This window comes from Capricornis sumatraensis, chromosome 4 (genome assembly GCF_032405125.1).
Source record: "Capricornis sumatraensis isolate serow.1 chromosome 4, serow.2, whole genome shotgun sequence".
NCBI classification, from domain to species: Eukaryota; Metazoa; Chordata; class Mammalia; order Artiodactyla; family Bovidae; genus Capricornis; species Capricornis sumatraensis.
Window position 1 is genome coordinate 5,355,984 of NC_091072.1, and position 14,202 is coordinate 5,370,185.

The 14,202-nt window shown below is 51.6% G+C and overlaps 2 protein-coding genes across 6 annotated transcripts in view; one reads left to right on the forward strand and one right to left on the reverse strand.

The window, feature by feature from the left end:
• RARB (retinoic acid receptor beta) overlaps positions 1–9,197 on the forward strand; it is a 443,693-nt gene extending 434,496 nt beyond the window's left edge. For 2 of the 5 annotated variants that reach the window (XM_068972097.1, XM_068972098.1), the window contains exons 6-8: positions 5,040–5,244; positions 6,224–6,382; positions 7,879–9,197. In XM_068972097.1, the coding sequence (XP_068828198.1) occupies positions 5,040–5,244; positions 6,224–6,382; positions 7,879–8,075 (561 nt within the window). In that variant the 3' untranslated portion in view covers positions 8,076–9,197. Of the gene's footprint in view, positions 1–5,039; positions 5,245–5,930; positions 6,414–7,878 lie in introns of those variants that run through there. The other 3 variants (XM_068972099.1, XM_068972100.1, XM_068972101.1) reach the window with 3 other exon arrangements.
• Positions 9,198–9,352: 155 nt separating this feature from the next.
• Positions 9,353–14,202, reverse strand: part of TOP2B (DNA topoisomerase II beta) — a 46,179-nt gene continuing 41,329 nt past the window's right edge. The window contains exons 33-36 of the mRNA XM_068970454.1: positions 13,722–13,832; positions 12,201–12,320; positions 10,710–10,804; positions 9,353–9,827 (exon numbers count right to left, since the gene is read on the reverse strand). Of these exons, the coding sequence (XP_068826555.1) occupies positions 9,663–9,827; positions 10,710–10,804; positions 12,201–12,320; positions 13,722–13,832 (491 nt within the window). The 3' untranslated portion in view covers positions 9,353–9,662. The remainder of the gene's footprint in view (positions 9,828–10,709; positions 10,805–12,200; positions 12,321–13,721; positions 13,833–14,202) is intronic.

A 14,202-nucleotide genomic window follows, 5' to 3' on the forward strand; every position in this document is an offset into this window, starting at 1 on the left:
TCATCTACATTTCTGTTCTTGTGCCAGTACCACACTGTCTTGATGACTGTAGCTTTGTAGTATAGTCTGAAGTCAGTCCCTGACTTCAGGGAGGTTGATTCCTCCAGCTCCATTCTTCTCTCTCAAGATTGGTTTGGCTGTTCGGGGTCGTTTGTGCTTCCATGTAAATTGTGAAATATTTTTGTTCTGGTTCTGTGAAAAAGACCATTTGGTAATTTGATAGGCATCACATTGAATCTGCAGATTGCATTTGGCAGTACAGTCATTTTCAGAGTATTGATTCTTCCAGCCCAGAAATGTGGACTGCCTCTCCATCTGTGTGTGTCATCTTAGATTTCTTCAATCAGTGTCATAATTTTCTGTATACAGTTCTTTTGTCTCCATAGGTAAGTTTATTCCTAGATGTTTAATTCTTTTTGTTGCATTGGTGAATGGGATTGATTCCTTAACTTCTCTGATTTTCCATTGTTAGTATATAGAAATGCAAGTGATTTCTGGATGTTGATTTTGTGTCCTGCACCTTTGCTAAATTCACTGATGAGCTCTAGTAACTGCCTGATACCGTCTTCAGGGTTTTCTCTGTACAGTATCGTGCCATCTGCAAACAGTGAGAGGTTTAATTCTTCTTTTCCAACCTGGATTCCTTTTATTTCATTTTCTTCTCTGATTGCTGAAGCTAGGACTTCCCAAAAGTATGTAGAGTAATAGTGGTGAGCTTGTCACCCTTGTATTGTTCCTGATCTTAGAGGAAATGCTTTCATTTTTTCACTGTTGAGAATAATGTTTGCTGTGGGTTTATCATATATGGCCTTAACTACATTGAGGTAGGTTCCTTCTGTGCCCATTTTTTGAAGAGTTTTTATCATAAATGTGTGCTGAATTTTGTCAAAGGCTTTTTCTGCATCTATTGAGATTATCATATCTTTCAATTTGTTATTATGATATATCACATCAATTTTGCATATGTTGAAGAATCCTTACATCCTTCAGATACACCCAAATTGATCATGGTGTATGAGGTTTTTAATGTGTTGTTGGAATCTGTTTGTTAGAATTTTGTTGAGGATTTTTGCATCTATGTTCATCAGTGATACTGGCCCGTAACTTTTTTTGTGTTGTCTTTGTCTGACCACCTAGTGTGTTTTTCATTTTAGTTACTGTGTTGTACAGCTTTTTGTTGGTTAAATTTTCTAGGTCTCTGTTAAACATGTTGTGTATTTTATTGGTCTATTCTTCGTTCCTTTTCTGAGATCTTGGACCATCTTGAGTACCATTACTCTGAATTCTTTTTCAGACAGATTGCCTCTCTCTACCCCACTTAGTTATTTTTCTGGGGTTTCATCTTCTTCCTTTGTCTGAGACATATTTCTCTTCCATCTTATTTTTGCCCAACTTTCTGGGTTTGTGGTCTCCGTTCCTCAAGGCAGAACTGTGATTCTTCTGGGTTCTGGTGTCTGCCTGGTGGAGGTTGAGGTTGGTTCTGGGACTTGTGCAGCCCTGCTGGTGGGAAGGGCTGGAGCCCGCCCGCTAGGGGCCGCAGCTGGGTCTTGGCCCTGTGCTGGGAGGACCGTGTCAAGGGGTGTGCTTGAGGCAGCTGTGGGCTCAGCCGGCCTGCCGCCGGCGGGGCTGTCCTCTCGCCCGTCATTCGGCCCGAGGTGTCCCCACGCTGAAACCCGCTGGCCAGGCCAGGCCTCAGTGCGGACGGCGGCCTCTGGGGGTGTCCGCTGTGCCCGGCGTCCACGGCCCCTCTCCCCCAGTGTCCTTGTGCCCCCGAGGCCCTCTCGAGCAGCCCGTGCTCCCGTGGAGTCTGCTTCCGCTGGGTCTCAGTGCGCGTGAGCCCCGTGTGCCTCCCGAGTGGAGGCCCTGGTGCCCCGAGTCCTGTGGAGTCCTTGCCGCCAGCCCCGCTGGCCTCCACAGCCAGATGCTCTGGGCTCCTTCTCCCAGCGCCAGGACCCCGGGCGGGGCAGCGGCCGTGGGGCTCTGGTGGTTGTGAGAGAATCTCGGTGGCATCGCTGTCCAGCATGTGGGTCGGTGCCCCTCCCGCAGCAGGTGTGGGACTCGTTTGTTCTGTGGAAGTGCCCCTCCTCCCAGTCACTGGCGCTTCATTGTCTTTGGAAGTGGAGTGTGTGTGTCAGGCCTCCAGCCGATGGTGGTTCGCAGTTAGCTGGTGAGCCCGGGCCCCTTCCGCTCTGCAGACGTGTCTGCAGCCAGCTGGCCCTTCAGCACCTGCCGGGCTGGGGGCTGCGGGCCGAGCCGGTGGCCGCGACGCCAGGGCCCGCGGTAGCCTGTTCATCTCGCCTGGCGTGCCTCCCCGAGCCTGACCTCAGGCTGGGCAGGGAGGGCCGGGCTCACCGCCCCGCGTTTCCTTCTCGGGCAGCCCCGTGCCGCAGGTCTCCGGGCGGCCGCTGTCCCATGGGGCGGCCTCCTCACACCACAGCCCCCAGGGTTACACGCTCCAATCAGGACCTGCCCCAGTGGCCAGACAGTCAGTGCAGAGAACGAGATGGTGAACGGGTGTTTTCTCTCCCAAAGCATTAGAGATCGCCGGATTCCATATGCCCCTTGCAGGGGGTTAGCAGGTGGGAGAGGTTCCTCAGTAAGTGGGTGCCTGTTTGCTCGTCACTGCCGTGTGGCCACGTCGCTCAGTGCTGAGGGGACAGCACGGCGTCCCTGTCTAAGGGTTCGCACTGCCGCGTGGCAGTGACAGCCCTGAGCCAGCCAGCCGGGCCGCGTCCTGCAGCTCAGGGCGTAGAGGGAGCTGTGGGGGCGCAGGTGCAGGCCGCGGGTCTGGGGGGTGTGGCCGGGAGGGCCGGGCGCGTCCCGCTCTGTTCCCCGGGTGTGTGCTGTCCGTGGTCTGTGACCCCGAGACGCTGCCCAGACTGAGCCCCCGAGGACAGTCTCGTCCCGCAGCCCCCGCTGTCGGGAGCTCACGGCGGGGCTCTAGGGGGGTGGCCGTGGGTACTCGGAGGGCTGCCTCATCTGCAGGCCTGACCGGGGCGGCCAATGCTTCCAGGCCGGCTCATCACACTTGCCCGGAGGCTGCGGCTGCTGCTGAGCAGAGGGCTGGGCTGCTGGGGACGCAGCAGCCGCCTCCCGTGGCCTTGTCACGGCCCGGCCGGCCCCTGCGCCCGTCTCAGGGCCAGGTCGCGGGCTGCGCCCCTTTGCAGGCGGGCTGAAGTTCCACTCCCCAGAGGAGAGGCCGCACAGAGTGGTTTCAGACCGCCCCGTGTGTTACACCTCAGCTCTTAAACAGTTTTATTTCATGGTTCAAAAAAAAAAAAAAATGGGTGAAGTGATATGAAGTGGTAGTTTTTAGGACGAGTGTTCCCTGCTCCCCAGGAGGTGACGGCGCGCTGAGCCCCAGGTAGAGGATCGGCCGCCTGCGGACCCGCGTGGAGGGTCGCAGGCCCAGCCGGTGCCGGGGAAGGCGGAGGCCGGGGTCTGGAGGCCCGCGGCGCTGGGACGACTGCAGCCGGCGTGTGACGGCCGTGCGCGGCTCTGCCCTGCCCGCCCGCGGGGGGAGGAGGGCGCCTGCCCCGGGGACGGCCGGCCCGCCTGTGAGCGCTGCGCCCCCGCCAGCCACTCGTCCGCAGCCCGGCTCTCCGGCGAGGGGCGCCCACCCCGAGAAGGGCTGGGTCTGCCGCCGGGGCTGTCGTGGGACAAGCCGGGGCTCCGGGCTGTGTCTCCGGGGCCCACGCCCTCCCCCGGCCCCGCGTTCTCCCCTCCCGACGCCCGCTCTCCTTGGTCGGCGGTGGAATCGCTGCATCAGAACCGCTTGTCGTCTGGCCTGAGGAGCGAGGCCCCGCAGGGTGGAACGGGTTTCGGGGGAGCCTTGGGCGCCTTGCAGACCCCGGGGGGCTCTTATGCGCGGGAAGCTGCAGAGGCTCGTCTGGTGCCTCTTGGCCCCACCGGAAGCGAGGGTAGAGGCCCCGCGCCGTGAGCCTCTGTGGACTCCAGGACGCGGGTCCCCTCCCGCCGGGCACCGCCTGGCGTGTGACTTTGGCCCGTGATGTCCGGGCCCCTCCACGCTCTGACAGCGGGGCAGCTGCGGGCCTCCGTGGGAACGCCGCCTGAGCCCCTCCGGTGGTGTGATGGGGCTGCCACTCCCGGTGGGGAGGTCCCCGCGGAGGGCCACACCGGCTGGGGGCGGCAGACCCTCACGGGGCGGGAGGCCAGCTCCCCGAGAGGCGGCGGAGGCTGAGTGCCCGGGACCCATGTGCCCCAGGACAGGCTGGTGGCTGCAGGCTGGGGTGCCGGTGGTGTCTGCCTCCGGCGGATACTGCAGTTCGGTCCCTTACAGGTGCCCTGACCGGCGGTGGGGTGACCTTGGCCAGTGGGGCTGCTTCTCCAGGAGACCCCACCAGGCCTCCAGGCTGAGCCCCCTCCCCGCCGTGGGGCTACCCTGCTGCCCCCCGCTGCGCCCAGCCCCTCGCTGGCTCAGCCTGTCCCCTGGGGTCACGGTCTCGGGACGGGGGTGTTTGGGGTGTCCCCCAGGTGGGGGGCCAGCCCCAGCTCAGCCCAGCCTTCCTGAGCCTGGAGCCCCTGGTCTGTAAGAAGCGTCGTCAGCCCGCCAGCTCCTCGGCTATCGTAACGGAGAGCACGCGGAGTGCTGGCTTTGCACTGGGTGCTTACAGTGTAAATGTTGGCCTTTTTTTTGGTGGACTGAGCTCTTCAAAAAAAAAAAACTGACTCTTCTTCCTCTTTTCATCCCCAGCACCTGGCGCAGTGCCTGGGATATAAGTAGGTACTCAGTGAATGTTTACTTGAGTCAAATGAATCACTTTTAGCATAAACAGATATTTCTCAAAATATCTCGTGTCCTATTTATTATTCCCTAAATAAGGTTTCGCCCTTGTTTTGACGTGTGTGGTCTTTCGGAGGAAGAGCTGGAGCAGCGTTGGCACCCAAAGCGGGTGGGGTGGGGGGACCCATCCGCCCCAGAGCCCTCGGAACCTTCCTGGGATTCCCTCCCTGGGTCCCCGGAGAGGCTGTCAGGCCAGGCCCGTGTTGATGATCCAGCCGTGGTGGTTTCCTCCCAGATTCTCAGAATCTGCACCAGGTACACCCCAGAGCAAGACACCATGACGTTTTCGGATGGCCTGACCCTGAATCGAACCCAGATGCACAACGCCGGCTTTGGCCCTCTGACCGACCTGGTGTTCACCTTCGCCGGCCAGCTTCTGCCGCTGGAGATGGACGACGCGGAGACGGGCCTTCTCAGTGCCATCTGCCTGATCTGTGGAGGTACCACCGCCCAGAACACCCTCGTGAGAGTCCGTGGAGAGCAGCTCACACTTGTAAATTATGGGAGACTCTTCATCTCCACTTTGGAGTTATTTTGCATGGAAAGGACATGTGGATGAAACCAGGCATGCATGCTAAGAGTTTGTTGCATTTTTCCGTATTATTATAAGTTAAAGCCATTTGGGGTTTTCCTGCTCTGAAATACCAAAATGCTACTTCTGCATTGCACAGCTGCTGTTTTAAAGGTAGGATCAGACCATCGTAAAGTGAATTGCCTGGGGACATTCTTAGGATGAGTCAGGGAGCCTGCTGGTGCTGTTTGCCAAGGCGGGGGCTAGGAAGTGTAGTCTCGGCATTGGCCCCCCCACCTCGAGAGGGCTGGTGTGAAGCCAGGTTCTATTTGGTGGTGACACCCTCACTGGCCCACCAGGAGCCACTGCCTTTAATTGGGGGCTGGTTTACCTGCTTTTTAACCATCTGGGTGAGGGCGCCTCTAATTCAGTTCAGTAGTGACACCTCCTGGTCAAGCGAAGTAATTCTCTGCTTGGGATAAAGGCCACCAGCCTTCCAAATGTGGTTTGACCAACAAGGGCAGTCATTTTCAAGTATCACAGCTTAAAACAGTGGCGTCTGTATGCTCAGTCATGTCCAACTCTTTTGTGACCCCTTGAACTCTATGCCGCCAGGCTCCTCCGTCCGTGGGATTCTCCAGGCAAGAACCCTGGAGTGGGTTGCCATTTCCTCCAAGGGATCTTCCCGACCCGGGGATGGAACCCGTGTTTCCTTCAGTGGCAGGCAGGTGCTTTACCACTGAGCCACCTGGAAAGCCCAGAACAGCCGCACACACCTTCAAATGTGCTTATGGGATTGAATCGCCAGATTAATGTGAGGAGGCGGGGGCATGGGCAGGGACTCGCCAGAGTACAGAGCTCATTCTGTCCTGACCTCCATTATTCAATGCCTTGTTTCTGGAATCCAGACCGTCAGGACCTTGAAGAACCAACGAAAGTAGATAAGCTACAAGAACCACTGCTGGAAGCACTGAAGATTTACATCAGAAAGAGACGGCCCAGCAAGCCTCACATGTTCCCAAAGATCCTGATGAAGATCACAGACCTCCGCAGCATCAGCGCGAAAGGTGCGTCCCGCCCGCTGCACCCCCCCGTCAGGTGGGCTGGCTGTCCTGACCGCTGCACGTGGCCTTTATAGAAGGGTTTTAATGCAGGGCGTTTGACCATAGGTACCTTTCTGTTATCATTTTGGAATTCATTTCTCATTCACAAAAAGAAGTAGGTGCCTCCTCTTAAACTTCATACCTTAGCCCACGCAGTGATCTTAGCAGATTATGAGAAGGGCTTTACAGTTTCATGTGACTGAAGTGATTAGAAAAAGCGTTTCCAAGAGAACATGCTGCATGCCGGGTGACTGGCTCTTGTCACTTTCTCGCTGCGTACGTTTCATTTCCAGCTTTCCACACACTCTCTGGTTTGTGGAAAATCCCACTTAATCCCAGTTTTTCCTGATCACCCAAACCTCACGAGAAAGTCAGCGGTGCTTCAGGCGCCCGTTGTGGTCCCCTCTCTCTGCAGGCTGCCTGTTGTGGTCCCCTCTCTCCGCAGGCTGCCTATTGCAGCCCCCTCTCTCCACAGGCTGCCCGTTGCGGCCCCCTCTCTCCGCAGGCTGCCCGCCACCCTGGGCACAGGCAGGTTTGCTTGTGCACCTCTAAGAAAGGGGAGTTTTCCTGCTGGAGAGGTGTTCCTGTTCTTGCCTAGTGATTTCCAGTTTGCACGGCCACTGGGGCGGTTACAGAAGTGTGTGGAGCCACAAGCCGGCTGCGGGCGAGAGCAGAGCTCTCCTGCCGAAGGGCAGGCCGGGCCGCGTCCCTGGGCGGACCTGCTGCTTCCCCTTCCCTGAGGACCGCTGAGCAGGGGGCAGGTCACGTTTCAGAAAGTGTGCTTAGAAGCACAGCACTCATGTTTGACAGGCAGTTCCGGCCCCCGAGTCCCTTCGCAGAGGCCTGGGAGGACATGTAGTGCCGACCACTGGCGTCTTGAGGGCTTTGACCTCACAGCAGTGACGCTGCTGGGCCCGCGCTCGCCCGGCAACGCTCACGGGATGTGAGTCCTGTGACCCGCCTCGTCCACACGGGGGACTTGGGCGCTTGCAGTGTGGTTGGTGCCCCTGAGGCAGTGTGACGGATTTTACCCGGGTCTCCGGTGTTGCAGGCAGATTCTTTGCCGCCTGAGCCCTGAGCGAAGCCCTTCAGTGTTGAGGGGCCACAGGTAGCGAGCGGCGGGGCTGCTGGCGCCCCCCTGGGCCCTCGGGTCCTGCTGCCTCTCCGGGGCACTGCCGTCCTTTCGCTGTTCTCAAGAGACACTTCCTGGTCTCGCACCAGGAGCCTCTCTGTCAATGATGCTGAGTAAACACACACCAGGACTGTTTCCCAGAACTGGCCGAGTGGTGGAGTCGATCACATCTCCCATCCTCCCGTCTCCGCTGCTGCCCACAGAGGGAGCAGGGGTGTCTGGGCGCCGTCCCACGCGCAGGCCCGGGCGCCTGAGCTCCCCCACCGTGAAGGGGTGAGAGCAGACCCGGTATCCCTGTCTACTGGATTCTGTTCTCTCTTTCTAAAAGGTGCAGAGCGTGTAATTACCTTGAAGATGGAAATCCCTGGCTCGATGCCGCCGCTCATTCAGGAAATGCTGGAGAACTCTGAAGGGCACGAGCCCTTGACCCCCAGCTCCAGCGGGCACACGGCGGAGCCCAGCCCCAGCGTCTCCCCCAGCTCCGTGGAGCACAGCGGCGTCGGCCAGTCCCCACTGCTGCAGTGAGACACTTTCTGGCTACTCCAACATTCCCCAGAACCTTCACTCCTGGGATTTAAAATGCAAGAAACATTTTTACTGCTGCTTAGTTTTTGGACTGAAAACATATTAAAACTCAAGAAGGACCAAGAAGTTTTCGTATGTATCAACATATACCCCTCGCTGTCTAACTTACCTAGAAGTACAAACTTTTTAAATTCTAAAAATCAGCCATTTCATGCAACCCCAAGCTAGTTAAAAGCCTCTATTTTCCCGTTTGAACACTCAAGATTGCATGGCAAAGACCCAGCCAGCTCGGTTCACCCTGGTCGCGTTTCCGGAGACTCTGTACATACAGCAGTGCGGCTCTGCGCTCCCATGCGTCCGCGGCTCTTTCATGTCCACACTCCAGGTCACCAAGACCGCGGTCGCGGAGCAGATTACTGTGCGTGTCCGGTTGAGAGAGGGTCGAAAGGATGCGTATTTTGCTTTCACAGAACAATCAAGACATCCAGGTAAGGAAGCGGAGTATTGAAGTGTGACGAGATAAGACTAAAGATACTCTAATTCAGTTAGTGTAGACGCTTGTCCTTGCTCTTCGGATGCTCTCAAACCGTGTCTTTTATTTCCTGTCGCCCAGTAAATGTATACAGGTCCACTGCGCTGGCAGGAGAGTGTTCTCCATCGGTGTAACTGCCAGCTCAGTTAGCAAATGCCATTTGTTCAGTTGTTGATGTCACTTTAAATTAAAAATGGTTTATTACTTAATGACATAACTACACAATTTTTTTAAAAGATACATTTTTACAGTGATGATAGCCTCCAAGGCAGCAACACTGTTCAGTGTTAATACGTTTTTGTTTACCTGTTCACAAGCCATTACGGAGGTTTCATGGGATGACGATGGGCTGGTCTGCCACCTGTACCAGGTAACTCTGTGTCCTGAGAGGTAGGGGCTGACCCCCCCCCACCCCCCACAAAGTCATGGGCAGAGAGTCTGCATCCTCGGGCCCGGTTCAGTCACTATGAAGTGGGATGGAGTGGTTAACAGATACAAGTGTCAGTTTCTTAGTTCTCATTTAAGCACTAGTGGATTTTTTTTGATATATTAGCAAGTCTGTGATGTGCTTTCACTGGCTGTTTGTACCTTGAGATCGTTTAACAGTGCTTTCTATGTTCATATACTGTTTACCTTTTTCCATGGAGTCTCCTGGCAAAGAATAAAGTATATTTATTTTAAAGGTGTATGGGAGCTTTTACTGCACGGTCATCTTTAGTTAAAGAGATGGAGAACACAGTTCCATTTTTAATGTTTAAATTTCATTTCAAAAAGCAGGTCTGTAGTCTGCAATCATGACAATTAAAATCTGTGCTAATGCACAAGTCTATAACAATTCTACAAGCCAATCAGACAGTACATGACATTTCAATGAGTAAAAAAGAGCATAAAACTGTATGTGTAAGAACAAAATGTTAAAAGGCCTACCACAATAATAAAAAACCATCAATTACATCACATTAAAATAAGCCAGATGTACAAAAGTCTGAGACAGAAAAGACAAAAAGGACAACACAAGTTATCTTCTGAGAACTGTTTCTGTGCTCGGTGGGCACTTAATTAAACATTGCAAAATCGACATCTTCCTCATCAGAGTCTGCAAAATATTTTACTTCTTTCCTCGCCCGGCCAGTCCGCGGCAGCGATGGTGGCTCAGTGGTGAGGTCTGAGGGGAAGAGGTCCACATCTGAGTCCTCATCAAAAGAGGTTTTCTTCGGCTTCTGGGGTTTAAAAAAAAAAAAAAAAAGTTAAAACACCAAAGTTAAAGGACTAGTTATTCCTTCACTTATTTTGGGACGTACTGAAAATAATGGTTCTTGTAAGATCAGAGCTATAATGCTAAGTAACTTAAGTGTGAGGCCCATTACCTAATTCTCTATAATGATACTTACACCATTACTTCTTTCTAACCTTATGTTACCCAGCAACTATGCACAGAAAAATAAAAATTCAACTTACTGCTAAGTACCTGTCAACTCGTGAGAAGAGAACAAGACGGTGCACAGTAGGTTGCACACAAGGTGAGTATTTATAAACATGCAGAGAATGCTCAGCAGGAGGGACCCCAGTCCCAGCAGACAACTGGGTAGAAAGGGTCAATGTAAAGAACACCACACAGCTAACGGCATCTGTTCGTATTTTTAAGTTTTAAAAGGAAGACAGAGAAAAGGGGGGCATGTGATGTTATTAATTTACCTAAAAGAGATAGTGTACTTCTGGAGAAGCGTCAGGCTAATTGGGAAAATTATCCACAGTCAAATGAGTTCAAGTTAGAAAATCAAATTGGTCCTTGTCAAATCAATTTGCAAAAAAGAAATAGCTTTTATTCGATCTGAAAATTAATATTTCAGTTAAGGAAGCATGTAACTTCTGCCACCGGAGGAAGTGGAGTACTCTTAAGTAGGCTAATTTATGCGACACTTGTATCCAAGAGATGGTCCTGATTATATAAATTTTATACCTGGATAACTTTTTAACCATAAACAAGCCCCCTATGGATAAGAGATGCTGGGTTAAAGCTGTATCAAGACATGATAGTAATAAGCAAACTAAGCCAGTTACACATCATCTTAAAACCATACATTAAAAGATGCTCCTATTACCTTGCTTGGTGGTTTGGAGGTTTTCCTGCCAGGATTGTAATCACCTTCATTTTCAGAACCAGATGCTTTCCTCTTCTTTGCCCCTCGGCCTTTACCTTAAAATGATACAAAGCAGTTTTTTCTCCCAAAGTTAAGTGCAGGATAAAAAGATAGATACCAGAACCCACTTTCCTTCTTGGGAGCCCTAATCTCTTAGCGTGACTGACGTGGAAAAAGTCCGTCAGCAGCACTAGTCACGCCAACCCCAGAGCGTAAGGTAGTTCACAACTACATTTAAACCAGTGGGGATGTCCTCGTGGCAGACCAAGCCCCTAATGCATAAAACATCTGCACATCCCGTGGTGCTTGGGCCTGAAGCAAAAATCTTAAAAGAGTATGCGGTACTAAAAATTAGTTCCTATTTGCCACAGACTAGTACTTTTAAAAATATGATATGAATCACTAGGAAAGTAATATATGGTTTAAATGCCTACTCTAAATTTTACTTATCACACTAATAACAACCAGTTGCATATCCCATTTTAAGCAGCACAATCCTAAAGTAAGTCACCCCAGCATTAGTCATGAGAGCATCTGTCAAATTTCCACATTGCTTCTCAGATTAGAATCACCCCCCTGTAAGCCTAGTTTTTTCCTCTACCGCATTCTCACTGGAAGAAAGTGAAAGGTAAAACATGAATGGTTACCAAATGTTCCTACAGTGAAGCCGGAGACAGGAGATGGAAGTAAATGGCAACTCTAAATGTGTTAAAGTTCAGGAGCTATGGCTAGATTGTATGGTAAGAAAAGATAGCTATGCAGCCTTGGGATGTCACGTCTGATCAGATGAATCAGTAAGATGGCACTGTTTTAAGCCATGCACGTGAACAGGTCCACCTCCCAAGTCCCTGTTTCTCGTCTGCCCCCATTCTCCCTTGGGGCCATGTAGGTCTATCTCCTTACCCGAACCACCACTTTAAGAAATAGACACACTGACGCCAGTATCTTATCAGGTGGTGAAATACAGAACCGCTACCCTTAGAGAAGCCATGGATTCCACTAAAAGCACCCCTGAGACCCACAGGCCACGGGGAGAGGAGCTGGTGCTGTGCCAGGAGGGGCCCCGAGGGCAGCTGTTTCCACCCCGAGACGAGGACGAGGCTCTGCCTGCCAGCCCTCCAGCCTCCTGCAAGGAGTCCCACACTGTAAGAGGAGCCCTCACTGCCTTTTAAGGAATGACTTCCAGTGAGTCCCCTGTAGGGGGTCTTTGACCCATCCTCTGGTTGCAAGAGAGATCTTTGTTTCACAAATCAAGAAATTGAGACTCCCTGACTGGGCCAAACTGCTGTACACTTCCTCAGGACTCTAATTGAGCACTGATTCTTAGAACATTGTTTACTGAAGAGTAAAGAGACTTAAAACAGGCACCCAGTCTCTCTGACCTCAGCGAGTAGAAGCGGCAAACGCTCTGCACATGGAATTGCCGAGACAGCCACACAGGAAGTCGCTCACCTTTTGCTGCTGTTTTCTTTGGAGCGCCGAATTCAGAATCCGAGTCAGAGTTCACAGTCTCCACTTTCTTCTGTTTGGGGGCCCTCTTGGGCTTAGGGGCTGTATCTAAAGACGGTTTTCCTATTAAGCAAACGTCCATTTCACAGATCAATGTAATATACTTACCAACAACCCAAGCTGAATCCCGTAATGACAGGGTTTCTTACTGCTGACATGGAGATGAGTGGCCTTGCATAGTAAAATGGTCTCATCTGGTGCCAGCATAAGGCAAATAACTGCTGATTGGTGACAAAATGCTTTTTTATTATATGTAACTTGCCTTTTGATGATTCAAGTGACATTTTAAACAAGGGCCATTAAAGTGAGTGAGTAAGGGCGAGAGTAGGTCACCCCTGATTCTCCTGAGCCGGAGCCTCAGGGCAGGCGAGTGCCAGCTGTGCTGGCCTTAACACTGAACTCTTAACCTGTTAGGAGTGAACGGCTTGATGAAGGAAACAGGCTCATCACTGGAAGAGGCACTGGCTCCAGGTGTTCAGGATGGCTCTCAGGTGCTGCCATCAAGGTAAGATGCTCGCAGGGAAGTCTGAGCGCCCCAGAAGCCACCCTGACCCTCACACACACTGCAGTTAGGGCTGCCCGGGAGGTGACGTGTGAGGGCAGCTGGGAACGGGTGGGGTGTGGAGCCTGGCATCACTCTGAACGCTTCACCGCAGAAGACTGAGAGCTGGTATGAAACCAGAGTGAGCTAGCCCGAGGGCAAGAGCCCCGAGACACACCAGCTTCCCTCAGTCACTGGTGAAGGGGCAGGTACAGCCCCGCGGAGGAGAGTCCGCCCGTGAAGAGAGGGACGAGGGCGTGCGGGCGAGAGCCCGTGAGCCAAACGATTTCTCACCACGGCCCTGGTGTGTGCAGAGGAAGCAGGGCCTCCCCTTGCTTGTCTGCCCCTCTAACACGTGTATCTACTGTGGTGGTCTGTGTGCCGCCTTTCTCAGATGCTAGAGGGACATTCCAGACTGTTTACTGACTTGCTGGGTGAGTAGACCCGGAGCACTAACACTGGCCTCCTCTGAGGGGTGTGCCTTAGTGCTAGTAACAGATTCATGACTCAACTCAGCCTGTTGATAAACAACCTAAGGTTATGGAAAAGAAAGAAGCTACCTGACTCAAAGAAGGACCCCAGGGACTGACCAGTGGCTCCCCGGATGAGTGAAGGCAGGCCCCACATGACACGACCGGCTGCTCTAGGGACGAACTCTCACTACAGGACACCTGCACTAGAAAGCTGTCTTTTGATATCAGTACATGGGATTATTCTATAAGAGCTTTAAAATGAGATCTTACAGACATTTTAATAATTACCTCAATAGTTAAGAAAACCAGAGGGATTTTCTGTATATACATTTATACTTTATAGCTATTTTCTATTGAAATACTAGTGCAATTAGTTTCAAATTGTATTAAATTTCCTTTGAAATCAACTATATATGGTTTATGCGATGCTTAACAAAAATAAGTACATACCCTTTTTAGCAGCTACTGTTTTACTTGGAACTTTTTCTGTTTGCTTCAGACCAAATGATGGTGAAAATACAGAAGCAGAATCTTCTTCATTACTGTCAAATTTAGCTGAATCTAAAAATTAGTCATTTTTTTTAGTAAAGAGATTCTGTAAGGACCACTAAGTAGTTAAACTTTATTTTTACTGATGACATCTCTAGCTAGATAATAAATATATGTTTCTATTTTGTGATCATATAGTCCACAATATACAAACAGCAGAAATAAAAATATTACATGTTGTATTTCAAAAATGTTAACTCTGTAAAACCACATAGAAATGCACAGAGTAATAAAAATTCTTAATACTCCCAGATGCTAATCATTTTAAACTGGTCAATTCAAAAATACTGATTTTAAAATGAGGTATTTAATAAAAGTTCTCACTGTGATTATTTTAGTATATACACAGCTAATTAACTATTTCATGAATATCAGTAACAAC